The 27,935-nt window shown below is 33.0% G+C and overlaps 1 protein-coding gene across 1 annotated transcript; it reads right to left on the bottom strand.

Moving 5' to 3' along the window:
- Positions 1 to 140: 140 nt before the first annotated feature.
- Positions 141 to 23,478, bottom strand: LOC111621883 (nose resistant to fluoxetine protein 6-like). Its single transcript, XM_023364139.1, has 13 exons — positions 23,443 to 23,478; positions 23,258 to 23,315; positions 21,714 to 21,964; positions 19,532 to 19,589; positions 17,987 to 18,237; positions 17,761 to 17,884; positions 16,258 to 16,345; positions 6,608 to 6,702; positions 6,222 to 6,395; positions 2,324 to 2,417; positions 2,095 to 2,181; positions 1,873 to 2,035; positions 141 to 375 (listed from the first exon to the last, which is right to left on the bottom strand). The coding sequence occupies exons 1-13, from the start codon at positions 23,476 to 23,478 to the stop codon at positions 289 to 291; spliced, it is 1,566 nt and encodes a 521-aa protein (XP_023219907.1). The 3' UTR covers positions 141 to 288.
- Positions 23,479 to 27,935: the final 4,457 nt, after the last annotated feature.

The following is a 27,935-nucleotide window of genomic DNA, read 5'->3' as shown; positions in this document are numbered from 1 at the left end:
CACTTGAGTAATTTCGGGTTTGTCTCGTTTGTAATTGGTAAATAAGTACATTTTATATATGTGTACAGATGCATTCCACGTACCTAGGAGCGACCTGTTATATCACGGCTATATATAATGTTTAATTACGGACCAATAGAGATCACTGTATGTGAAAGAAACAATCTCAAAAAAAATTGAAACACTTCACTAAAGCTGATCTTATCGATTTAGCATTATATCAGGGAATCAAATTACACAAATATAAATACATTTTTATCTGTTTTATGAAAATAAATTGTGGAATTCTTACCTGTCAACAATATATAATAACAGTGACATTAAGATGGAAAGTTGCACCAACACACTCATGAACCATATTATGTCGATAAACACCTGAAATTTTTTTTATAAAATAGACGAATTAAAAACTGATAATATTTTATTCGATTTATCTACGAATGTATCATACACACAAATACAAGTAATATGTATAAATGCATTCACAGTCTTGCAGAAATAATAAAAGTTTACATTGATGTATTTTTATACTGTAAACCGCATTTATTAAAGCCATTTCTTTCAATTACTCTGCACTATTTTCACTATTTTTAAATTAAAATTTATTTAAATAAAATTTCCTTTTTAAACGTCCTTCATTACACTTTTTTACCTTTATAGAAAAATAATAATAATCTATGGAATAAGATAAAATGAATTTCAGATGTCATTTATTTTTCTGCACATTACAATTTAATATAATTAATAATAACTCGTAAATTCCACTATTAAACCAAGACTTTTTCTAAACGAATCTTTATGTAACCATTAAACTGACCAAAAATCTTGGTGGTTCAATAATACTGCTTTCTTTTTACATAATATCGTGATATCCTGATTTAATATCTTTTATGAGACGTCTAAACAGTGCTTATTTCATTAACGTGCAAAAAAACACGAACTGCAGAAGCAACAGAAACTTTTAATAGAGATAAGCTGGCTTTGACGGCCGGATTGCCGAGTGAACAAGGTGGCAGCCTACCGCTCTGGGGCCTACTTTAAGAGCGCTGTTAGTGCTCACAGAAAATCAAAAAAATACGCTGGTGTTGATCTGCACTGCAATTGATTATCGAAAAATTAATTTGTTAAAATGATTTCGTAAAGGACGTATTTATTTATAAAGNGTCTAAATAGTGCTTATTTCATTAACGTACAACAAAAACACAGGAATTGCAGAAGCAACAGCAACCTTTACTAGAGATAAGCTGGCTTTGATGGCCGGATGGCCGAGCGAACAAGGTGGCGGCCTAACGCTCTGGGTTCTACTTTAAGAGCCCCCTTAGTGCTCACAGGGCGGAAAGAGTTAAGAAGAAAAACAAAAAAGATACGCTGGTGTTGATCTGCACTGCAATTGATTATCGAAAAATTAATTTGTTAAAATGATTTCGTAAAGGACGTATTTATTTATAAAAACTTTTAAAAATGAAATATAAAAGTTAACTTTAAATGAAACAAATTAAAACGGAATTTTAGACATGTTTTGTGTAACCGAAAACCACATTTATAGGTCTACTGAAATTTTCCACTGATAAGAGTTGCAAAATTGATAGCGAGTTGTTTCTTTTAACAAACAATTGACATTACGAATAGTCAAATGGAAAACGTACTAAACAAAACGTAGTTATATAACAGTTTAAAGTGAAGAAAAGTTCACAGATCTTTCAAATTACCTTATATGTTAAACATTAAAAACATTTGTGTATGAACGATAAAGAGCAATAACGATATCAAATGCGTTGGTTCGTTCAAAACAGTTTGAGCGAATGCAAATTTTTACGTAATCAATGTCTAAAACTTAAATCAGAAACCAAACTTTAACTTATATATATTTACCGTCGATCCACCGATTAAGTAGATATGAATATGAGTGATATATTTCCACCATTCGTTTTCCATGTGTTTTGCCTGACTAATAATAATATCCCAATGAGGACCTTCTCCAAGAAGAGGCAGAAGAATTGCGAAGCCCAGAACGAAAAATATCGGAAGTGTATATCTGCAACACGAACAGAATATAATACAAGAAGCAGTGACAGTAAGAGTTAAATATTTTACCTGATAACTCGCTTGACTAAAAACATGATATAGTATTTCGCTGAGTTTCGTCCACTCTTTTGTCTCAGATACATTACCATAAACCCGCTGGTAAAAACATTATTCATTATTAATTTTAAAGCAAAAGTATTTTTGTAAAAAATCTATAAATGTTACTATTATTATTATGATAGAACTGTATCTTCGATAATCGTATTTATATGTAACATTTAAATTAAAATGATCTTACTTGCAGAAGAAGAATGATTCCATTATAGTGAAACCTTGGAGAATAATTTCATATAAAAGAAGATCCACATGCTTGAAGATATTTGTATATTTATCTTAATTGACGATCTACTGTAATAATAAATAATATAAAATTAGTATACCTTTCCAAATGTGACCTGCTTCTTCTTCCTTAATATATCTCCAATTAAAGCACCGAAACAATAAGTACCAAGATGAGAATAATATGGTTTAATGTAATTATAAGCAAGATATTTATAGGTTTCCCTAAAATAACGAATAAAAATATAAATATGCTTATAAAAATATAAATATGTTTATTTTACTAACAACCATCTATTATCAAATAAGAAATAAGTTAAAAGTTTATACTCAAAAGCTGCAGGTATTCCAATCATCATGTAATATCTGTTCGAAACAACATCAACTATATACATGATAATCCCTGTTAACATTGATGCAATTATGGCGAGTCTTCCAAATGTNAAACAATAGATAAATATAAAAAATATTTTGTATGAAATATGAGTTTTATTAATTGAATAAATAAAATATGTATTAACTAGCTGTACCTGCAGTTTCGCTTGCGCGGTTTTTGTAATTTGATAGAAATTTTATACAAAAACTAAGGAAATTGAACAGGATTAGGTAAACACCAGTGGATTTTTAGTCGATTGCTTCGTTACATTTCGGAGTTTCTCAAAATCGAATTAAAAAAGCATAAGTGTATAAAGGCATCATTCGATACTCGAATATATTCGTTTATCCTTTATAACGCTGAATAAATAATATTTTAGAAGTAACTTTAGTTAATTAAATAATCCACATATTTTCAAATAAAGCAATTTCAATTATTTTACTGAATCATCCTCCTCTCAGCAATCCAAAATGCTTATTCTGTAATGTAATCGAGTAAAATTTGCAAGATAAAATCATGAGTGATTTTATCTTGCAAATTTTTTAACACAAGATAGAATTCGTATGAAAAAGAATAATTTGTTTCTTCTTAAAAATACTTTTTTCTTTGTTATCAGAATTTTTTTCATTTAATTTTTAAACGTTCTTCTTCACTTTTTAACGTTTCGAGTCCATCTTGATTTACTTCTGATCAAACTTTCACCGAAAACGTCCTTAAATTTCATATTCTTTTGTTTATCGCAAATAGTGATTTCCATCCATGTCATACACAAAAAAAGATAACAGTAATTTGCTATTCATTGCTCTTATTTTTCCAAATTTTATCTGTTTCTTTTACATTTATCGTAGCTTTGGCCAATCTAATTATTAGTTTTCTGCATCAAGGATACGATCGATTATCTGCCAGAAATAATCAGTGTAAATTTTTATTTTCAATTATCATTAACTAAGTGGAGAACTTTCTCGGTAAGAAAATTTTCTCCTTTTATTCAGCTAGAAAAAGTGTTTTGGAAAGAGTAGCGAACACCTAGAAAAATAACTTACATTGTATATTTTCAAACGATTAATTTAAATTTATAACGTAATTCGTTATTAAATTTATATAAAAGATTGTAATTTTTTCGGGACATACCGTTACCAGTATTTGGTACGGTAGTTTTTCATGTGCTTCTGCTGCAACATACACGTCTTGTTTTTCAATATTAAATTTTAGTTTGTATCTTAGTTTCAGATGTGCAGTAAACAAATTAAAAAAAAAAAAGTTTCCACGTGGTTTTGCTTTCTTCGCTTGAACAAAGTTTTTATCCATGTTTTTACATTCTGTCGCTGAATTTAGCAAAGCGATTTCAGAAATGAACATAAGCGTATCACCAATACGGAAGCGTAACTTTACAGAAGATTTGGAGGTAGAAAATAGACAATTTGAACGAATAAAAAAAATCGTCAGAAAAATTATCCTTCTTGTCACACATACAATGTGTTATTGTACATATGATAAGAAGGTTTTCATGCTTTGCCGTTCGTCAACGAATGGCATGGCATTGTGCAGTATTACAGAATACGATTTCCCAAATTTCATAGAATAATTTCGCCTAATTATGGAGAAATTACTATATCGCTCCAGCGGACAGTTATTCTATTTTTTATTGCGAAATGTGTAAAGTTTCCTGTGACAGAAGATCGAGATGTTCTGTAAATATTTTTCGTTATATCGTACTGTAGTTGCCAAGTCAAATAAAATGAGATACAACCCGAAGGACCAATAATGAATACAGTGAGACTATAATATAGCGCTTTATGCCTTTATCATCTCAAGATTCGGATCAAACTATAGTAATTATACAAGAAGTTTTAATAAGATTAAAACGCTGTTTTTAATTAGTGAATAAAAATAAAGATCTGATTATATTTATCAGCATCTGTTAGAGATAAGTAAAAGTTCTTTTTATAAATATTTCCGACAATTGGAAAAGTCTAAACTAAAAGCATATGATATACAAAACATAAAAATTTGAACCTCAGATGCATGAATATTGCAAACGACACCTGGAACAGCCTGAAAAAGTTCATCCAAGAATAATATATAAGAGAGTGTGTGTGACAAAAGGGTAATTGCCCATATTGTAAATTCAGCAGTTTTCTACATTACTGTATACTTTAGATAACGCAGGAATAAATGTGCACACCCACCGACATCATGAGTATTACGAAGGTAGAAATCCGACCATCGCATTTGTACCTCAAATCGAATACTTTCTATTCCTACGAACGTATTACCAAAATTATCTTTAAAAACGGATAACCTAAAATTTCATCACTCTGACATCGTTACGTAAAACTTGACCAAGCAGTTTATAAATTACAAATTCTTAATACCGTACTCATCGCAGATTGATCCTTTAAAGGAAAACTTCACTGTTTTTAAAAGCACATCTTACAATCTCATACTAAAACTACAACTAATGAGTTGCCGCGTATTATCTATGCAACGAAGTCGATCACTGAACTCTATTGTTTTTACTGTCGATACTCTCGACGCATACCAATTTGACCCACTAGAGGGACCTACCCAATAACCAAAACAAAAGGTTTTATGACCCTTTGTCTTAACCTGTTCCTTTGTTAGAACTACTGTCTGTCGACACGTGCGGACGTTCGTCCTACTGCTATGTAAAGACTCTTGTACTATAATTCATAGATTAAAGGAAGATACCTTAACCAGTTTAATATGTTTTCATCTGAGTGTCTCTCCACTGATTCTGAATTAACCACATTTACCTGTTTGTCAAGGTAATTAATATAATGCGTTAGCGTTAGTATAACATTATCGAACACTAATTGGAAATATCTTATTTCCGACAAAGTAAACAAAAATCAGTTTATGTAATGTACGACTGCTTTTATGTAAGCGAAACACTAAATTTTCAAATTGGGACTAATAAAAAATAAAACACAGTTTGATGTAGCAGCTAGTAATATGATAATTTACCTCTTAACTTATTTTTACAAATTGAATAACGCCGCATCTATTCTGGTGAAAAAAATAACTATCATCGCGCACACACACACACAATAATTATTGTGTTCGTAACACAATAAAAAACAGGTTTAAGCTAGAAATATATTATTTCATAATACGATACACTGTCTGGTAAAAAACGTAATTGAAAGTGATAATATAATTACATTTTGCATATTAACTATGATAATGAACTAATTGAACAATATTTATTTATTTACTTAAACCAAACGATTCTATGGCCATTGATCTTTTTCAAAAGTCCAAAAAAACAAAAGATACATATACAATATAGATTATGAAATTAATAAAAAAAAACAGAAAAAATATTAAAAACAAAACTACACACAACTATAGAACAATAAAACAATTAAAATTGTGTACGGTGGCAAGCCTTTAGTAAACACTGGAATAAATATTTATAATTATTAAATATTTAATCTTACATTAAAAGAAACAATACCTCCAAATGTGGGGTAAAATAATCCTATTATGCATACATGTCCCAACACCACAATATTTACTAGAAGAAATTTTACACCGCACATCCACTTTGTACTTTCGTCAAGATTCGTCGAATATAATTTATGTAGAGATTTATAAGGAGAAGCTCCGAGAATATACTCAAAAAATCTACCTAAAAATAACAAACATTAATAAATTATTATTTAGGTGCAATTAACTGATAAAAAATATATTTATTTTAAAATTATTATAATGAACTATTCATACTATATTCGAAAATAAGAGCATTCGAGATCATTTTCCTTAATGTTAAGATAATAATAAAAGAAAAATTCTTATCCTTCAGTATGTTAAAAGTATGTTTTGATAATCTTAAAGACTTACCTTTACTCGCCTTCAAAGGAATAATGTGAAGTCTCATTAATATTTCTATTAACGTTGCCAATGCTACCCATGCAATAAATATGCCGAGAACAATTCTAAATTAAGGCAATTAATATTTTTACGTCAATTTACTTAAATATAATTTATATCATTTAACAATCACTTAAGAGCTATATTAAAATTGTATTATTTATAAATACTGTACCCTAAATACTTGCTTAAAGAGAACTTTTTACTTGTGAAGCTTCGGACTTTAGTTGAGGTTAGTTTATAGGAAGAGAGCTGTTGTGAGACGTAGCCCATGTAGGAAAATAAGGAAAGAAGAAAAGGAGGGAGTAAAAATTGAAAGTTGAAAGATTTGAAAAATGAGAAAAGGTAAGATAATTGACCCACATCGCAATGATTAAAATAATCTGACTCAAATATACAGTACAAAGTGCCATTTTGACTGATGGACAGTTATATATACAGAGATCGCATTGTTGATGCATATAGAACAATATATCACAGTAAAATTTAATAGCAGGGGGCATTGCGGCTTGGTGGCTTGTGACGACGTTGTTGACCTAGTAGTTCGTCGTTACGGGTTGTTGCTTGGGGAGAGTAGGCCACACTTCTCGGAAAATGTGCAGAGTGGTTTCAAGCTCCGAATCGCTATCAAAATTTGTTTCACAGAAGTTCTACATCTAAATCACCAAAAATCATTAAACAATTCCTACGGTATTTAAAGATAAAAAATGATGGGAACAGACAAACATTTAAGTCTTATCGGTATTGAAATTTAATGTCAAATCGAACGTTGACGTCTACCTTTTCGAAGTTATGAGCTGATACCGAATTTTCCTTGAAAACAACAACGAGTTAATTAATTTACATCTAATTTTGTACTTTATAAATATATATAGTGATTTAAAATTGATATTTATATATTTCAATAAAGTTGAATATTTTAATAATATTTATTTACTCTTTGTTTTAAATATGTTGTGTATATGTAAAAATCGTGTAAACATTTATAACCAAATCGGAGATTCTGTGTTGCGCCGAATTTGACAATAAGATCGATTATTTCAGGGAATCAACGACAGTCAAATATGTAGTAACGATTAATAATCTTAGGAAATCCATTACAGCAATATTAGAACAGTTGTAATGCGATCAAAACTGTATTGTAACACTTATCTTAGAATTTTGTTTTATCATCAATGATAATCTGTGTTGCACCCGTGTCGATAACAAATTGGTAAGAGGTGTACGATTTTCGACTTTCACGCATTTTGGCATAATTTAGCCGAGAGATTTTACAAACAAACATATTCGAATCTCTATTTCAGAAACAATTTGTTCGAAAACGAACATATTCGAATCTCTATTTCAGAAACAATATTAGTATGCTGCTCTTGTGAGGACCCGAACAGGGGTCGACTGAGAGGTCCGAATTATGGGTTCGATCGAAAATAAAGAGCTCCTTTTCAGACGATAAGGAAACGGATTAGGTGTCTCGATTGAACAATGCAATTGGATTTTTTCGGAAAATTAGTTAATCAATGGAAACGGAGAAATTCGAGGAAAACGCGACGGAAGAGAGGATCATATTCAGTCGCTATGTTAACCTCTCCCGCGCCCTCCATTAGGTTTCGAATTGTCACCAGGTGACAATGGGAGACCAATGGAGAGGCGACTGCTGTAAAAAAATCTATAAATTTGTGCGACTCAAGAGACGAAGGTTCTTGGTTCGTTGTTTTTGGTTCTTGGTGGTTGGATACGTAGTGTGTCGTCTCCTGGACGGACGTGCTCCTGATCTTAGAAAAAAGGACATTTTGGAACATCGTGGAAGCATCGTTCTCTGGGTGCTCCTAGCAATCGACAGATTCGTCGGATCATCCGCGAGAAGCCGCCGAAAGCCGTAATCAACGCCCCGGGGCCCACCGAGTGTTTCACCAACAGCGTCCATCCACTAGTGACGAAAACCGACTTTTACGAACTTTATTTCGAACTTTATCCGTGCGCTTTGGGGTGCTACCTCGTCTAACAAGTAATTTGTAAGGAAAATTTCTACGTTTAATAAACGGTTATATGGTAAACCTGTCTCAGGAAGTCAGTCAGCGCCCACACGACAGAAAGAACCGCTCGGCTGTCGAACACCTCACCCCTAATCGACTAACCTCACACTCTCACAAAATTACTCATATTTATTAATAGTGTTAAGTATAAAGTGTAATGTGACAAATGTTTCGTGAGGTTTTGTAAATATATTTTACGGTATCATACTGTGAGCCCGCGGGTTTACAGGGCGTAAATTTTTGAGTTTAACATATTTTTACCTTAGAGGATGAAAAATTTTTATCACACGTTATAACGGAAATAGATCGGATGTCGAATCTTACACATCGTCTGTTTGTTAATTAGTCAACGGGCGCGTGATAATTAGTCAGAGTAACGAGTGATCGACCTGTTGGCTCAGTGCCAACGACGATCGTATAAAAACGATCGTCACGGGAAGTTCCGGGCGATCGTGCCTTCAGTGCGACCGTCCTCCGAGCGATCATCTGGAAGGTCTGAATACAGTGTCTCCCGTCCCGACCCTGTCCAAGGAGAAGCCGGTAAAAGATATAAGCCTGCGACAGACAGCCAGCTTCCATAGTCCAGGAAGATCGTCGCATACCGTCTCTCAACATAAGATATAATTGACCGCCAATATAACTCTCTTAATCTAAAGCCTGTGTAAACTCTCTCTCGAAACATAGTGAATAGTTAGAGCGATTATAGATATATTTGTATTTCCGCATCTAGGCAATAATCAGAAACTTGTATACTGCTGTAAATTACTTTAGTTATAGAATAAACATTTATTTTCTTATTTGATAAATCTGTCTCCTGTCAATCCGAGGAAACCTGTCAACTTACCGACGCACTCCCCACTCGATTTGTTTTCCTAGCCATCCGAACGACTCCGAGATCGGGCTTTACCAGCCTGTGCAGATTAAGTGGTCAGTACCAGATTAACCCCTGACCCACGTCTTATCTTACAATACCATGCAGTTCCGACTCAAGTAAAAAAAAATATACAATTGAAGGAACAGACAGTAAATTATCACTTATTTTATTCAGAAATTACATACAATCTATAAAGAATATAGGAAAATTCACAATCTAAATATATAAAATAAGCTGTTACCCGCGACTTCGTCCGCGAAAATTTTGCAAGAAAATCCCATTTATATTGAGTATTTCAACAATCACAGTAATTGTTATATAACACCTACCGCCGAGAATGATGAGAATCGCCGAGAATGAAACGAACTATTTTTAATTTCATTTATTTTCTGAAACGTTTACAATCGTTCTATAATCAAATCAAAATACAATAACAAATTTAAATTTAAAACGTTTCGAATATTTTTAAAATCGAAATAGATAAAAATATTTATAACAATGTCTAAAATGTTATTAATTTAATACTCCTAACTACTCGATAAAGACTAAATTCTCTCCCTCTCCCCCCGCGGGGGAATTTTTAAAAATCCCTTCTTAGTGTGCGTTTTCATGAAATACCCTAACTGTGTACCAAATTTTACGTTTTTAGGTTCAGCGGTTTGCTCTAGGCGATGATGAATTAGTCAGTGATTTATTCAGTCAGGACAGAAAATTTTAAATGTATAGATTACTTGTCCTGACTGACTGTCTGATGCACTCACTGATTCCACATCGCCCAGAGCAAAACGCTGAACCTAAAGAGGTAAAATTTTGTACACAGATAGGGAACGTCAAGAAAAAGCACACTAAGAAGGGATTTTTCGAAATTCCCCAGCTGGGAAAGAAAAAAGCATTAAGTCTTAACCCGAAAGAACTGCTTCTACCGTACTATTTTAGATGCGATTTTCTGTTTTTAACCACGTTTAGTTTTCATTGAGTACTTAGGTGTATTAAATTTAAGACATTGTTATAAAAATTTTTATATATTTCGATTTTTTAACCAAATGTTCGAACTGTTTTAAATTTGTTACTACGTATTAATTCGATTATTGAACGATTGTAAACGTTCCAGAAAATTGATCAAAATAAAATTAGCTTGTTTGATTCTCAGTAATTTTCATTATTAGCAGTAGGTGTTAGATAACAATTACTATGGTTGTTAACATACTGAATATAAATGGGGTTTGCTTGCAAAATCCTCGCGGGCGAAGTCGCAAGTAACAGCTAGTAATGGTATAAAAGTAAACGGTAAGTAACTTAATCATGCAATCAGAAAATAATAATTTGTTTAAGAGAAAATCGGAAGAAATGCTAAAATAACAATGAAGGATAGACGATTAGACAGTGTGGACGAACAACCGATGGAAGGTTTGAAAGATGTGTGAAATCGGAAATTGTACAGTTAAAGAAGCTGTTATAGAAAGCGAAAATCAAAACCATCAATGGGAATGTAAAAAGAAATCTCACACAATGTTTGGAAAGTTACCTCGTTTGAATCGGAAAATTGATGATTTCAAACCCATCAATGTAACATTTAAAGATTTTATGATATGAAATTTCTCCTTAAAAGAAGAGAAAAAAGTATACCAAACTACACATATTTACAATGTGCTGGAAAAGAATGCGAAAGGCTTTTTAGACGAAAAATTGTCCAGTGGCCAAATTTAGGAAAAAAAGCAAATTTGTTCTTAATTAACACTATAGATAAACGAAAAATCAGCATGATAAAAACATCTACAGTAGAGCGTCGATTATCCGAAAGTCAATCATCCGAAAGAATTCCAGTGGGCAAATTTAAAATTTCGCCAGTGATGTGGCGCTGCAATCTTTGACTATATCTTGGGCTACTCAAATATTTTACGTTTTTGATACTAAAGTAACTTCTGAAGTATAATTTTTTATTCTGTTTATATTTTTCAATATATTTATTTTGTTTGTACAAAATGAAAAATAATTTTAAACGACACAATACTCTTCGTTAGACTTAACATCGACGAAAATTCAACGCGAAGCGACGCGCAACGGAGAAAAATGTCAAGATAAGATAAATTAATATATTTTTTCGTGCATAATCGGTTATCCGAAACGTCGATTCCGAACAATCCCAGTCCCCAATTGATTCGGATAATCGACGCTCTACTGTATTAAGACATTCAAGTCGAATAAAGGTATTGAGTGAATGATAGAAAAAAAGTTTAGAGGTCGACCTATAACAAAAAATTGAGTTATAGTAAAAAACAGAACACATTACTTAAATTAATTAAAATATCTATAACCATAAGGCAGATAGTAGGAAGGGCTTATCACGCCAATGATAATGGGCACAAACGCTCAAGAACGCTTAATTTCTGTAATGACAATGTTACACTTATAGACTAATTTGCCTAGATCAGAATTGATATTTGTGCATGGGCCTTCATCTATTAAAAGTTAAAATAGATAAAATCAACAGTGACATATGTTGTCACCACTTGTGCGGCAGATGTGTAAGATAACACACCTCCTTTGTAACCGCTCCCTGCATCTTGTAGAAATGTCTGAACCTGCAACTTTGTTGTTCTACTGTTTTTGGTATGTACATAATTTAAACTGACTCTATAATACTAGTTCATAACTGTTAACCAATATTTCGGCTAATTCATAACTATTTTTGTATCAGCACCCATGTTACCATGCAACGTTAGGAAAAAATTTTAATCCTGTCTACAATTATAATGCTCACTGCTCATACAGTCATGACGATGGTATTATCTTTATATTGTATAGTTTTAAGCATAGTTTTGAGTTTAATTTTTTTAAAGTTGATATTTTTTCTCACCTTGTATAATTTTAAGTATATTAAGACTTCTCGCTATTACCAACTGATGAGGGACTAATTTTCCATTGGAGAATAGTCCTAAATGCATTTTGGATTTTTACGGTTTTTTATACGTATGTAATCATCTTATTGTACCGCTTTTTGTTTTATTAAATTTTTACTTTGATTCTTGAGCGTTTGTGCCCATTATCATGAGTGTGATAAGCCCTTCCTATTATCTGCCTTATGGTTATAGATATTTTAATTAATTTAATTATACTTAGGGCTTAAAGCAATTTCTGTACTGACAGTAGAACACATTACATTATTCTGTTCACCAATTCTTTGAATTAAAAGAAAAAAGTAGTAACAGTTGATGATTTAATTATACTAAAATACAGTCGATTCCCCTATAACGTGCGTTCCTATAACGACAATTCCTATAACGTACCGAAAAAATTGTAGCAACATTCGTATAAAGCATCTCCTAAAACGTCTTCGCCGACTCGTTTCGCGACAAGAATGATAGAGTCTGGACCAATAGTGGATGAGCAGCCGAACTACTTTCCTCCGACCCTGCGCAACGCTACAGAGCGGCTAAATTGAGTTTGTATCGTCTGTACAGTATTATATATAAATTATATATAAATTAGGTATTGTACATATAATTATATATAAATTAGGTACTGTATATATAATTATATATTNGCCGTCCGTAGCGCCACGCTACGGAGAGATTTCTATTGTCTGGACAGTATTATATAAATTATATATAAATTAGGTACTGTACATATAATTATATATTAATTATATATATATTAGGTACTGTATATATAATTATATATTAACTTATTGTAACTTTATTATAATTAAATATATAATTTCCGCCGTCTAGCGTGGCGCCACGCTATGGAGATTTTAGGCAATAAGATGAGTTAATTATCGTCTGTACAGTATGTAAATTAGGTACTGTAAGTCTAAGAGCCTGTACACAGTAGGCGTTTTTCAACGCGCGTTAAACGCGCGTTTTAAAGAACCAAATATTCTATGTAGCCGTACACACTCAAACACGCGTTTATAGATTTTTGTTAAAACGCGCGTTTTTCGGGCGTTAGCCGAGCGCTTTGAGATATATGTGCTGCCATGTTACTGTACATTCGATCGCGCGTTTTGCGGGCGTCAGCCGAGCGCTTTGAGATATATGTGCTGCCATGTTACCCTGTTACTATGTTTTCTGCAATTTATATATGTAACCCAATGTCAATGTTTGTAATCTATGTTTTGTATCCATGTATCCTACTGTTTTGTTTGAATTATATGCGTTGCAGGACGCCCATGAAATTCATGGGCTTAGGCTGGCTACTTTCCTCTTTCCTATCTTACTATGCTTCACCTTCAGTCTTACCCCCCTCTCAACTAACTTTAATCTTTCTTCCTTTTCTAGTCTACCCAGGGCTATACCTACTGGTCAGGCCCTTTCTCTCTGTCTGTCTGCCATGTTACCGTACATGCGATCGCGCGTTATCCCGGCGCTTTACGGGCGCTTCTAGATTTACGCTGCCATTTTGCTGTATATTCGATCGCGCGCTTTGGGTAATATCTACTTTTATAATATGGAGTAAGTCGTCAAATGATTTTATAAACATTCTAAAAGAATTTAAAAACTTGAATTTATTTTCTCTTAGTTTTGGATACAATGTCGCAAACATTTCATGCCTCAGTCTATCTCATAATATTGGGTGCACCCAAAATTCTCTTTGCCTCTGCCGTCGTCTTTTATAGCGACGATAGAAGAGCCACACACAAGCAATCACTTCCACATCCATTTCTAAACCGAGCCAGTGCGCACGCTCCGCTAAACGCTTGTCGAACGCCGAGCTAACGCGCGTTTAACGCGCATTAAAAACGCCTAGTGTGTGCACAGCCTAATACAGCACTAATTTTATACATTTCTTGTGAAAAAAAAACGCTTCTTATTCAACGGCCATAAAAATTATTTATATTAATGATGTCTCCAAAGGTCAAGTTATTTTTCTGCGATAAATTATTTATCAGATATCGCGGCCGCCGTTTCATGTGCTATTCCGCAACAAAGACAAGCTTTGAACAACGGCGTAGTCAAATGGTGCACACTCGGTAAGTAATCCTATAATTTTTTTATAGCATAGTTTATACAGATTATTTCTAAAAAATTATACGTGTTTTAAAAATGCTGAGTGGAATTAGTCTAGAATCGGTTAATTTTATAGAAGAAAACCTTTCAAACAGCCTTAGTCCGTAAAGTTCCCACCTATCAAGCTGCGATTGGCTCATGTATTTAATCATTCCTACAACGTAAAATTCGATTAGCGTGGAACGTATCTAAGCGTTATAGGAGGTCTACTGTATTTAAAACACATAAATCAAGATAAACAATGCGCATTCAAATAGAAAAAAATGTTTTCTTTAATATCATGTAATGTACTTTAGAATAAAATGGATTCGATTCGCTATTTTCGTTCTTAAATTTATTTTTGTCGTAAAATTATTGATTTAAATGGCCTATACAGTAGACCCCCCTATAACGCTTAGATACGTTCCACGCTAATCGAATTTTACGTTGTAGGAATGATTAAATACATGAGCCAATCGCAGCCCGATAGGTGGGAACCTTACGGACTAAGGCTGTTCGAAAGGTTTTCTTCTATAAAATTAACTGATTCTAGACTAATTCCACTCAACATTTCCAAAACACGTATAAATTTTTGGGAATAATCCGTATAAACTATGCTATAAACAAAAAATTATAGGATTACTTACCGAGTGTGAACCGTTCGACTACGCCGTTGCTTAAAGCCGGTTTTCGTCGCGGAACAGCACATGAAACGGCGGCCGCGATTTCTAATAACGAATTTTTCGCAGAAAAATGACTATCCTTTGGAGACATCATTAATATAAATAATTTTTATGGCCGTTGAATAAGAAGTGTTTCTTTCACAAGAAATGTATAAAATTAGTGCTGTATTAGACTTACGGTACCTAATTTACATACTGTACAGACGATAATAAACTCAACTTACTAGCCTAAAATCTCCGTAGCGTGTTGCCAGGCGGCAGAAAGCATATATATAATTATAATAAAGTTACAATAAATTAAGTTAATATATAATTATATATACAGTACCTAATTTATATATAATTAATATATAATTATATGTACAGTACCTAATATATATATAATTTATATATAATACTGTACAGACGATAGCAAACTCGATTTAGCTACTCTGTAGCGTGGCGCAGGGTGGAGGAAAGTAGTTCGGCTACTCATCCACTATTGGTCCAGATTCTATCAATCTTGTCGCGAAACGACGTTATAGGAGGTACTTTATACGAATGTTGCTACAATTCTTTCGGTACGTTATAGGAATTGTCGTTATAGGAACGCGCGTTATAGGGGGGTCGACTGTAATCAATTTATTATCGCGTTTTTCACAAGAAATTTATCATTTATTTATATTTTCTATTGTATCGTTTATTTGCCTTAAGTAATTTGTAGCCATTTTCATAATTTTAATGTTTTTAATTTAATATAATCAGTTTAATAAAGCTTTACATCAACTAAAGCCGAAAAAAAATCAACCCGGCAAGCAGAAGTTGCGGGTTCGAGTCCCGCTTTGGGCCAATTCTTTTCTTTCAGTAATTCTTAAATTATTAATTATATTATAATTATTAAATGTGTAAAGAGATAGCGCCTAACTCTAATGCCAAATTGTCTAATAATTATTAGTATTATAGCCGTTTCTTGCCCGAAACTATTCGGCTTTGGTTGATGTAAAAATTTAAACGTATCGGGTGTAGTAAAAATGTTTCATTACTTCAATAAAAATATACTTACAACGATATCAATTGTCCGGTACTGTATTCAATGCGTTCATCTTTGATTTTGCAATATTCGACGTTAAAGTCTACCGCTGTCCCGAATACTGAAAAATAGTTCACTTTTTTTATATAGTACAATTGACTCTTGTTAATTCGATCTCGTTATCGTAAACTCTTTATGATTACTTTTTTTCTTTACCATAACGTAAAGAAAAAAAATTATTTTTAATTACCACTCAGTAATCAGAACATTTTAACAATTGTTTTTTCTGAATTTCGTATTTATATCGACGTTAAAGTACACAGTGTATATAAGCATATATATGCATTAATTTTACAAAGTTATCATGAATTATTATGCTTTCTTAAACTGATTTTGTTTTATTTAGGCAGAATATAATAGACACAATGGTTTAAGATTTCACGAGCAGTTGGATAATGCATGTTTGGATTTACAAAAGTATTTGATATAATTGTTTCTGTGAAAGACCGAAATTAGAGAATGTCGATATTCTTCGATGAATGTCGACACGTACAAACTACGTCGGTGAAAGAACAAATATTTAGTTATAATATTATACATTCGAACAATCGCCAGTGTATTCGTATGTCGAAAAGCATAGATAAGCTTTCGTGGAGAAACGACGTGGATAACCGACACCCGAGAAACCGATGTCGACAGAGAGGCTACAGTCTGTCGCCAAACTCTTTGTGAGTAGACAGAGGTAAGGAAAGATCGTATTTCTTTCCCCGGAAACGGTTTGGTGGAAACTGTCCACTTTGTCACTGGATGGCGTTTTTGTTCTTTTGATTCCGTGAGGTGGGAATCGGTTTGTCAGGTCGAGTGGTGGAGGATGAGTGGCGTCGTCGGTAAGGCGTCAGCGATATCCGAATAAAAGACACCGTTAACAGATCAGTTCGAAATCACGTAATAACATAATCAGTTCGTAATTTGTAAAGAAAAGTTACTTTCCATACATGAGATTTCTTTTCAAGAAATGTCGCAATGCGAGGTAGCTCAGCTCCTCTCTCATTGCAGAAAAGTGTTCCACGAAAAAATGTTGTTTTAAATCAAGAGACAATTCTGCAATTCAAAGTGCCAGAACAGTTTAAGTTGTTGCAATAAATAAGCTTGAATAACGATAGTCGCATAATTTATGTGTAAGTTTATTATTGTATTATTTTGTTTAATGATTTACAATGTACTGTTCGTTTACGGTTCAACAGTTTATTTTCATGCGCTGTTACTTAAGCATTCTCCTATTTTGACATATTAAAAAGTTGCAATTTTGTCTTAACGTAATAAAAATACTTTTATTTAACATTCACCATCAGCGCATTCCGAATGTCGACATTTGCCGATGTAAGTGAAAAATAATGATATTTAGCAAATATTTCATACATACACGAAACGACTATGTGAATACTGACATTCACAAAAAAATATCGACATTCTCCACATATCGGTCATTCACAATAACATTCACAATTCATAATTACAAAATATCAAACGACTTACTCCAATTCCCGATGTTTTTTAAGTCTTCATTACTACATGTACTCGGAATGCACACATCTAATCGTCTTTTTATTCTTGTATAGGATAACTCTGTTTTCAATAAGTCGTCAAACTTCATTGGTTTCTAAAAAATTCATTAATTCGTCGTATAAATAAATTTAACTGACAAATTACACTAAACTGTATTAATGCGTCGCAAAATTTTTTTTTAAAGTTTAATACTTACATGAAACTCTTTTGCTAGTTTAATCAATGAATTATTTTCGAACTTATGAATGTACTTTGCAATACGTTTAAGTGATTCTTGCATTCCAATTGTCAGGGCACAGTATTTGCCTCGAATCTGTTTGTTTCCTTTATCGGTAATTTCTTTTTTATTTTGTGGAATTTCAATGTCCAAACACTGGTCATAATCTCCCGATATCCATTGTCTAATTTCTAACATTCCTGCCGGTAATTTTCCAAAAGAATCAATCACTGAAAATAGCAAATACATACAATAAAAGTTATCTTTATATGTTACATGTCTGAACAAGTAAATCGAAACAAAAGAATTATAGCTTTTCGTAAAGACTCACAACACAGAAAGCCTTCGATACATGCGATTAATGCCTTCTTCAAAATCAGTGTTTTTCAACTTTCTTCAATACGCAACTATTGATTTTGATTAATTGAGAAATTTTCTAATAATTGGTTTATGTTCAGTATATTTATCCTGTTGATGTAAAAATTCTTTAATAACTTTTCAAGGTAAACCAGTCTTTCTTTGTAATTCATTTATACCACAGTAACCAGTTTCAGGATTATAATAAACTTCCGTGATCCAACTCATAAAAAAACAGATTTTTTAGTACCACAAACGGCACACGTTCCTTTTGCTACAGGTTTATTATTTTTTGTTCTTGTTCTATAATATTATTTGTTTTTATTTTTTTTTTACACTTTGAACAATAGATACTATTTATATTGGGAGAAATTCCAAGGTTGAATCTCTTTTTTTGCACTAATGATTGGTTTTATAACTGCTTTTGCTTTTTTTCTCCGAGAGGATAAAAAGCACTCGATGGGTGATCAATAAGATCTAATTCATTTAGCATTTTTTGATCTGATATATGTCTATCAGCTGTATTTTTTGATTTTCTATAAGCAATATCATGTTTTTTACGAACTTTATTTACTCTATTTATTCCAGGATCACCTTTTTCTAATCTTTTTTGCAATTTTGTAAATGTCATATTACTCCCTAAGTTTCCCTGGGGCAGTGTTTTTCGACCTTCTTGAATACGCGACCCCTTTACCAGTTAAAAAAATTCTGGCGACTCCCACAGGGCTATAATAAAACTATATCAGTAATTTTAAAAATTACGTATTTAATTTTCTTTCTGTTGAGACTAAATATTGATCGAAAAACCAATTGTACTTTAAAATAAAAACGCAAAGTCTTCTAAGTGAAATTGTAGTTTTATTTATTGTAGTGAAGGACCTACCAAGACTTGTCTTTTTCTTTTACCTTCGACCCCTCGTGTAAAGCTTTGCGACCCCCGTGGGCGTCGCGACCCACATGTTGAAAAACACTGCCCTAGGGTATGGACTGTATCTTAATGGATCATTAGAGTTGATCAGACTCTTTAACACTACCCCCGTTCAGTCTCTGAGACGGTTCCTTATTAGTCTGATTCCTTAAATAAATTTTATAATATATTGCTAACTTAGTAACTCCCCTGCGGATTACACAATCTCAAACGGTTTTACCGTTGGAGCCGGTCATTACCCTGGTTCTCTCTATATGTTTCCAAATAGAGATGGTAGTTGGAGCTGTAAGGGACTTCCTGCAACAAGAAATGTATTGCTAATCTTTTTTCAAGATTAACAGTGGCCCAATTGACCACAATATTGATATCCACGTATACGCATTTCAGGTAGATTCAAAAGTGAATCCACCTGAAATGCATATACCTGGATATCAATATTGTAAGCACCCAACACTACCATCACCTCTTTTATTCATTTATTTATTCAAAAATTTATATCTATTCAGTTGTACTTTCTTTATATATTTCTCTAACGGAAAATATTTCATATTTTTAATTAACTGTTCTTATCTCAAATACATGTTAGATTCTGATATGCTCTAGCTTTGAATAGATTAAATTACTGTTTATAAAATTTAAATACTTGCTTGTATTCCTCCTTTCTTTCCAATAGTTTTAACGATTTATCTGTAACTTCAATTATTCTGGCTTTCAAGCTTAATACTGCCAACGGAACTATAACAAACGCGGATAGACCTGAAGCACTAAATATAAATTTTCTAACTGTTAATTATTCACTGATTATATGATAATCATTATAACTTTTTCTGTAAATATATATTTTCTTTTCTAAGTATTTTTCCATTTATAAAGGAGTAAAATTACGTCGATAATTTATCTTTGGGTTTTTGAGATTCAGCATAAAGAAATCGTATGGTTTTTGAGTAGCGTTACTATATAAATTTTTACAAAATGATCCATATATTTCTCTAATTATATGTGTAATTTCTCTGTCTTGAATCTTGAAGAAAATAATATAATTACACTGTAATTATATTATTTTCTTTATTTACACTTTCTTCTCATGCTAATTGACGTTGAATAGTAGTATTAAGATACATAAATAATTGAAGCATTTTTCTTCCTCCCTCTGATAAAAAAATCTACAGTTTTTGATTGATCTTTTTCGGTAATACAAACATAAAAAATAATCAGATTTTTTATCGATGCATCTAAACTATCGACATCAATCATATGTGAGACCCGAAAGGCCCTGGGTAACATTTAATAATTTTTATTAATAATATTAAATTATCGACACCAAATATTACTTCATTTTTTGTGAAAACTAGTGTTTTGGATGTGGGAAAAACCCAGATAACAGATGCTACTTCCTTTCACAGAAGAGAACATCCTCTGACTTCCCCTTATCGGGTTAAAAATCTCACTCAGATGGGAAATGGTTACCCCTCATTCATCCCCCTTTTCGTCCGTTCTCATGAAAGAGTTACTGGCCGATGATTGGTCGAAATTCAGGAGATATAAGGGAATTTAGTCCGAATTCGGGGAGTTCGACGGGAAGTTCTTCGACAGATCCGAAGCGTCAAAACTCCACACAGTTCTCCTCTTGATGACCAACGCTCTTAAACGAGTCCCATAGACTAAGTTCCGAGTCTGAACTTAGTGAAGATACTTTTATATTTGTGCACGTATTGATTTCCTGTACGAAGAAGTAAATGAACTCTATCTACAAGGTGTCTCTTANCTTGTGCAATTCAAAGTGCCATAACAGTTTAAGTTGTTGCAATAAATAAGCTTGAATAACGATAGTCGCATAATTTATGTGTAAGTTTATTATTGTATTATTTTGTTTAATGATTTACAATGTACTGTTCGTTTACGGTTCAACAGTTTATTTTCATGCGCTGTTACTTAAGCATTCTCCTATTTTGACATATTAAAAAGTTGCAATTTTGTCTTAACGTAATAAAAATACTTTTATTTAACATTCACCATCAGCGCATTCCGAATGTCGACATTTGCCGATGTAAGTGAAAAATAATGATATTTAGCAAATATTTCGTACATACACGAAACGACTATGTGAATACTGACATTCACAAAAAAATATCGACATTCTCCACATATCGGTCATTCACAATAACATTCACAATTCATAATTACAAAATATCAAACGACTTACTCCAATTCCCAACGTTTTTTAAGTCTTCATTGTACTCGGAATGCACACATCCAATCGTCTTTTTATTCTTGTATAGGCTAACTGTGTTTTCAATAAGTCGTCAAACTTCATTGGTTTCTAAAAAATTCATTAATTCGTCGTATAAATAAATTTAACTGACAAATTACACTAAACTGTATTAATGCGTCGCAAATTTTTTTTTAAAGTTTAATACTTACATGAAACTCTTTTGCTAGTTTAATCAATGAATTATTTTCGAACTTATGAATCGACTTTGCAATACGTTTCAGTGATTCTTGCATTCCAATTGTCAGGGCACAGTATTTGCCTCGAATCTGTTTGTTTCCTTTATCGGTAATTTCTCTTTTATTTTGTGGAATTTCAATGTCCAAACACTGGTCATAATCTCCCGATATCCATTGTCTTATTTCTAACATTCCTGCCGGTAATTTTCCAAAAGAATCAATCACTGAAAATAGCAAATACATACAATAAAAGTTATCTTTATGTGTTACATGTCTGAACAAGTAAATCGAAACAAAAGAATTATAGCTTTTCGTAAAGACTCACAACACAGAAAGCCTTCGATACATGCGATTAATGCCTTCTTCAAAATCAGTGTTTTTCAACTTTCTTCAATACGCAACTATCGATTTTTATTAATTGAGAAATTTTCTAATAATTGGTTTATGTTCAGTATATTTATCCTGTTGATGTAAAAATTTTTTAATAACTTTTCTAGGTAAACCAGTCTTTCTTTGTAATTCATTTATACCACAGTAACCAGTTTCAGGATTATAATAAACTTCCGTGATCCAACTCATAAAAAAACAGATTTTTTAGTACCACAAACGGCACACGTTCCTTTTGCTACAGGTTTATTATTTTTTGTTCTTGGTCTATAATATTATTTGTTTTTATTTTTTTTTTACACTTTGAACAATAGATACTATTTATATTGGGAGAAATTCCAAGGTTGAATCTCTTTTTTGCACTAATGATTGGTTTTATAACTGCTTTTGCTTCTTTTCTCCGAGAGGATAAAAAGCACTCGATGGGTGATCAATAAGATCTAATTCATTTAGCATTTTTTGATCTGATATATGTCTATCAGCTGTATTTTTTGATTTTCTATAAGCAATATCATGTTTTTTACGAACTTTATTTACTCTATTTATTCCAGGATCACCTTTTTCTAATCTTTTTTGCAATTTTGTAAATGTCATATTACTCCCTAAGTTTCCCTGGGGCAGTGTTTTTCGACCTTCTTGAATACGCGACCCCTTTACCAGTTAAAAAAATTCTGGCGACTCCCACAGGGCTATAATAAAACTATATCAGTAATTTTAAAAATTACGTATTTAATTTTCTTTCTGTTGAGACTAAATATTGATCGAAAAACCAATTGTACTTTAAAATAAAAACGCAAAGTCTTCTAAGTGAAATTGTAGTTTTATTTATTGTAGTGAAGGACCTACCAAGACTTGTCTTTTTCTTTTACCTTCGACCCCTCGTGTAAAGCTTTGCGACCCCCGTGGGCGTCGCGACCCACATGTTGAAAAACACTGCCCTAGGGTATGGACTGTATCTTAATGGATCATTAGAGTTGATCAGACTCTTTAACACTACCCCCGTTCAGTCTCTGAGACGGTTCCTTATTAGTCTGATTCCTTAAATAAATTTTATAATATATTGCTAACTTAGTAACTCCCCTGCGGATTACACAATCTCAAACGGTTTTACCGTTGGAGCCGGTCATTACCCGGGTTCTCTCTATATGTTTCCAAATAGAGATGGTAGTTGGAGCTGTAAGGGACTTCCTGCAACAAGAAATGTATTGCTAATCTTTTTTCAAGATTAACAGTGGCCCAATTGACCACAATATTGATATCCACGTATACGCATTTCAGGTAGATTCAAAAGTGAATCCACCTGAAATGCATATACCTGGATATCAATATTGTAAGCACCCAACACTACCATCACCTCTTTTATTCATTTATTTATTCAAAAATTTATATCTATTCAGTTGTACTTTCTTTATATATTTCTCTAACGGAAAATATTTCATATTTTTAATTAACTGTTCTTATCTCAAATACATGTTAGATTCTGATATGCTCTAGCTTTGAATAGATTAAATAACTGTTTATAAAATTTAAATACTTGCTTGTATTCCTCCTTTCTTTCCAATAGTTTTAACGATTTATCTGTAACTTCAATTATTCTGGCTTTCAAGCTTAATACTGCTAACGGAACTATAACAAACGCGGATAGACCTGAAGCACTAAATATAAATTTTCTAACTGTTAATTATTCACTGATTATATGATAATCATTATAACTTTTTCTGTAAATATATATTTTCTTTTCTAAGTATTTTTCCATTTATAAAGGAGTAAAATTACGTCGATAATTTATCTTTGGGTTTTTGAGATTCAGCATAAAGAAATCGTATGGTTTTTGAGTAGCGTTACTATATAAATTTTTACAAAATGATCCATATATTTCTCTAATTATATGTGTAATTTCTCTGTCTTGAATCTTGAAGAAAATAATATAATTACACTGTAATTATATTATTTTCTTTATTTACACTTTCTTCTCATGCTAATTGACGTTGAATAGTAGTATTAAGATACATAAATAATTGAAGCATTTTTCTTCCTCCCTCTGATAAAAAAATCTACAGTTTTTGATTGATCTTTTTCGGTAATACAAACATAAAAAATAATCAGATTTTTTATCGATGCATCTAAACTATCGACATCAATCATATGTGAGACCCGAAAGGCCCTGGGTAACATTTAATAATTTTTATTAATAATATTAAATTATCGACACCAAATATTACTTCATTTTTTGTGAAAACTAGTGTTTTGGATGTGGGAAAAACCCAGATAACAGATGCTACTTCCTTTCACAGAAGAGAACATCCTCTGACTTCCCCTTATCGGGTTAAAAATCTCACTCAGATGGGAAATGGTTACCCCTCATTCATCCCCCTTTTCGTCCGTTCTCATGAAAGAGTTACTGGCCGATGATTGGTCGAAATTCAGGAGATATAAGGGAATTTAGACCGAATTCGGGGAGTTCGACGGGAAGTTCTTCGACAGATCCGAAGCGTCAAAACTCCACACAGTTCTCCTCTTGATGACCAACGCCCTTAAACGAGTCCCATAGACTAAGTTCCGAGTCTGAACTTAGTGAAGATACTTTTATATTTGTGCACGTATTGATTTCCTGTACGAAGAAGTAAATGAACTCTATCTACAAGGTGTCTCTTACCTACAGAGATGAAGACGAACGACGACAACTAAACAGGTCGTATGTTTTAGAATGATTTTGTGAGCTCTCTCTCTCGATCGCGCATCAGCATAGAATAAGTCTTTGCCTATATCTTGTCGCTTAATTGTCGTTCATCGATTATTTGTATTCGTTTTGTTTTTGAATTATTAAATTTACTCTTGTTAAATTTACTTAAATGTCTCTTTAATTGATTCCGAATCAGATCGCAAACGCGTGTTTGTCCGCGCAACGATAAATTGACAAACTGGTGTCAAGGAATCCTGACAAGGATCTGAACTTCACCGATTCAGATCTACTAGCGATTATCGCCCTCCTATATAAAACTTTTAAGATCGGATCTTACGATTCGAAACTTTAGAAGACTATTCTCACGGAATAGGCCGAGTAAGTGGCACCCTTTAGTAGGTACCCCCGGCTAATCTCACAAGTGGTCGCAGGAGTGGGGTTTTCGAACTAAAAAACACCCGTAATAGAATCTCACAAGTGGTGTCACGGGAGTGGAGTTTAGAATCTTTAGAATCCGTAGTATACTCGCACACTGGTGTAGCAGGAGTTTTGAACTTAAAAATAGAATCTCACCAGTGGTGTCCCAGCCGTAGGGTTTTCGAAACTACAAAAAAAAACCCCTAATAGACTCTCACAAGTGGTGTAGATCTGATTCGAAGAGAGAGACAACTAGTTGATAATTTGAAATAAGATAATTTTTAAGTTACTCATAAGATAGATATAAGTTAGGATGGAAAGACATAGGGAAGAACTTCCGCGAGCTACGTTAGCTGGTAATCTAATAACGTTAGGCGGATTAGGGGGAATGATCCCGTTGCTACCGGTCTTCTCAGGAGACGCAAAAGGTCCAAAAGTATCCGAATTTTTCGATACGTTAGCGGATGTGACTAGAGTAGCAGCATGGTCGAAGGCACAGATGCTGGCTGTAGCTAAATTAAAATTGACAGGCATTGCCCGGGAATTCGTGCGGAAGGACCGGCGAGTAAAGGACATAGAGAATTATGAGGAATTTAAGAAAATAATGATAGAGCGTTTTGAGAAGGTCCCATACACTTATAGAATCCAGAGGTTCTATGCATGTGTCCAGGCCAGAGATGAGGACGTACAAACGTTCGCCGTACGACTCCAGGCTTTAGCCGAGGAGGTTGAGATTGAACATGAAGGCGCGAACGATGCCGAGATAGAGGTGATCAAGAGGGTTAAGGAAAAGGAATTGGACGAGAGGTTAAGGGTTCAATTTCTGCATGGAGTCGATATAAAAATTAGACAACGGGTTATGTCTAAAAATCCGGAGGCCTTACAAGTAGCTATACGTGAAGAGGAAATTGAGTTACTCACTAAGGGAGGAAACACCCATATCAGAATTATAACAGAACCATGTAGAAGAGAAAACCTAGATACAGACGATGATTTAGCGGGAATAGAACCTAATGCCGAAAAACAATTAGAAAAAATGGCTGCGGCTATAAGCACACTGCGAAATCAATTTAATACTTTTATAAAACAATCGCAAGAGGAGAAAAATAGGAATAGAGAACGAAGCGCACAATACTCTTGACCTAAAGAGAGAAATTTTAACGGAAATCGGCGACCAAACCCTAACTTCCGTCGGGAGACGTATAGAAATAATTCCCGTTTTGATTTAGATAATATGAATAGGGACGAGCCTAATAGAAATCCTCGATATGAAAATACGTGGAGAGGTGTAGTAAAATTTGTGGGTAATCAGAGAAACCCACACAAATATGATAAGAAAGGCAAAAATAGCAAGGGAGGATCGAACAGTCTCATAAAAAAAGATCCTTACATATTAATATATGTTAATAATGTCCCTGTAAAAATGAGAATAGATAGAAATTTAGAAACGACCGTCATAGATAAGGAATTAGTAAAGCGATTAGAGGGAAGAGCCTTTGTAATCCGTGGAGAAAAGAACAAATTAGATATTCGTCCCGGAAAAACGATTCAGACATCAGGTGTTGTCATACCCTTATTCAAACTTCGAGGTCATAAATTCACAAATACTTGCAAGATAGTGCATTCTGAAATTACAGCGCCTGGCATGGGAATAATCGGACGTGACATATTACAGCAGGAGCAAATAGAAATAGATAATCATAATGGAGTGATTATACTGCCTAACGACAAGGAGGTACATTATTGCTACTCAAGTCCTCCAAACGGAAGTAGTTACCGAGGTAAAACGCAGAAATTCAGACAAAATCAAATGAATAGAAATCGTAAGGAAGTCGACTTGAAGTATTCAGAAGCTAGTGTATTACGCAGTGTGCGGGTGTCACCTCACTGCCGACCCCATAAACAAGAGGCACACATAACTAATCGAACAACTAAAAAGATACAAGGTATAATGAAAAGGAAGACAAATAAAAAGNATATAAATTAGGTACTGTACATATAATTATATATTAATTATATATAAATTAGGTACTGTATATATAATTATATATTAACTTAATTTATCGTAACTTTATTATAATTAAATATATATTTTTCGCTGTCTAGCGTCACGCTACAACGAGTTAGGCGACCTATCATCTGTCCAGTACAGTAATTTTATACATTTCTTGTGAAAGAAACATTTCTTATTTAACGGCCATAAAAATTATTTATATTAAAGATGTCTCCAAAGGTCAACGAAATTTCCGCAGAAAAACAATATCAGAAATCGCGGCAGCGGTTTGATGCGCTGTTCCGCGAAAAAACCAAGCTTTAGAAACGGGCGTAGTCGAACGGTACACACTCGGTAAGCAATCCTACAATTTTTTTGTTTATAACGTAGTTTATACGGATTATTTTCAAAAAAATATACGTATTTTGGAAATGTTGAATCGAATTAGTCTAGAATCGATTAATTTTATAAAAGAAAACCTTTCAAACAGCCGTAGTCCGTAAACTACGATTCCTACAAAATTGATTTATAAAGAACGGAACGTATCTACCGTCTTATAGGGGATCTACTGTACTACTCTATTCCAGAAATAAGAATTGATAAAGATGTGGCAGTAGTACACAATGTGGTAGTTAATATTGCATGTGCTAGGTAATGTGATAGTTAACATAATTCCTCTGGAATATGTCTTGCTTGATATATTGATATCTGTAAG

The sequence above is a fragment of the Centruroides sculpturatus genome, unplaced genomic scaffold, assembly GCF_000671375.1.
Source record: "Centruroides sculpturatus isolate CEXI.00-Female unplaced genomic scaffold, Cexi_2.0 scaffold200, whole genome shotgun sequence".
NCBI lineage: Eukaryota > Metazoa > Arthropoda > Arachnida > Scorpiones > Buthidae > Centruroides > Centruroides sculpturatus.
Note: the sequence above shows the minus strand (reverse complement) of the source record. Positions and strands in the feature narration are given on the sequence as shown.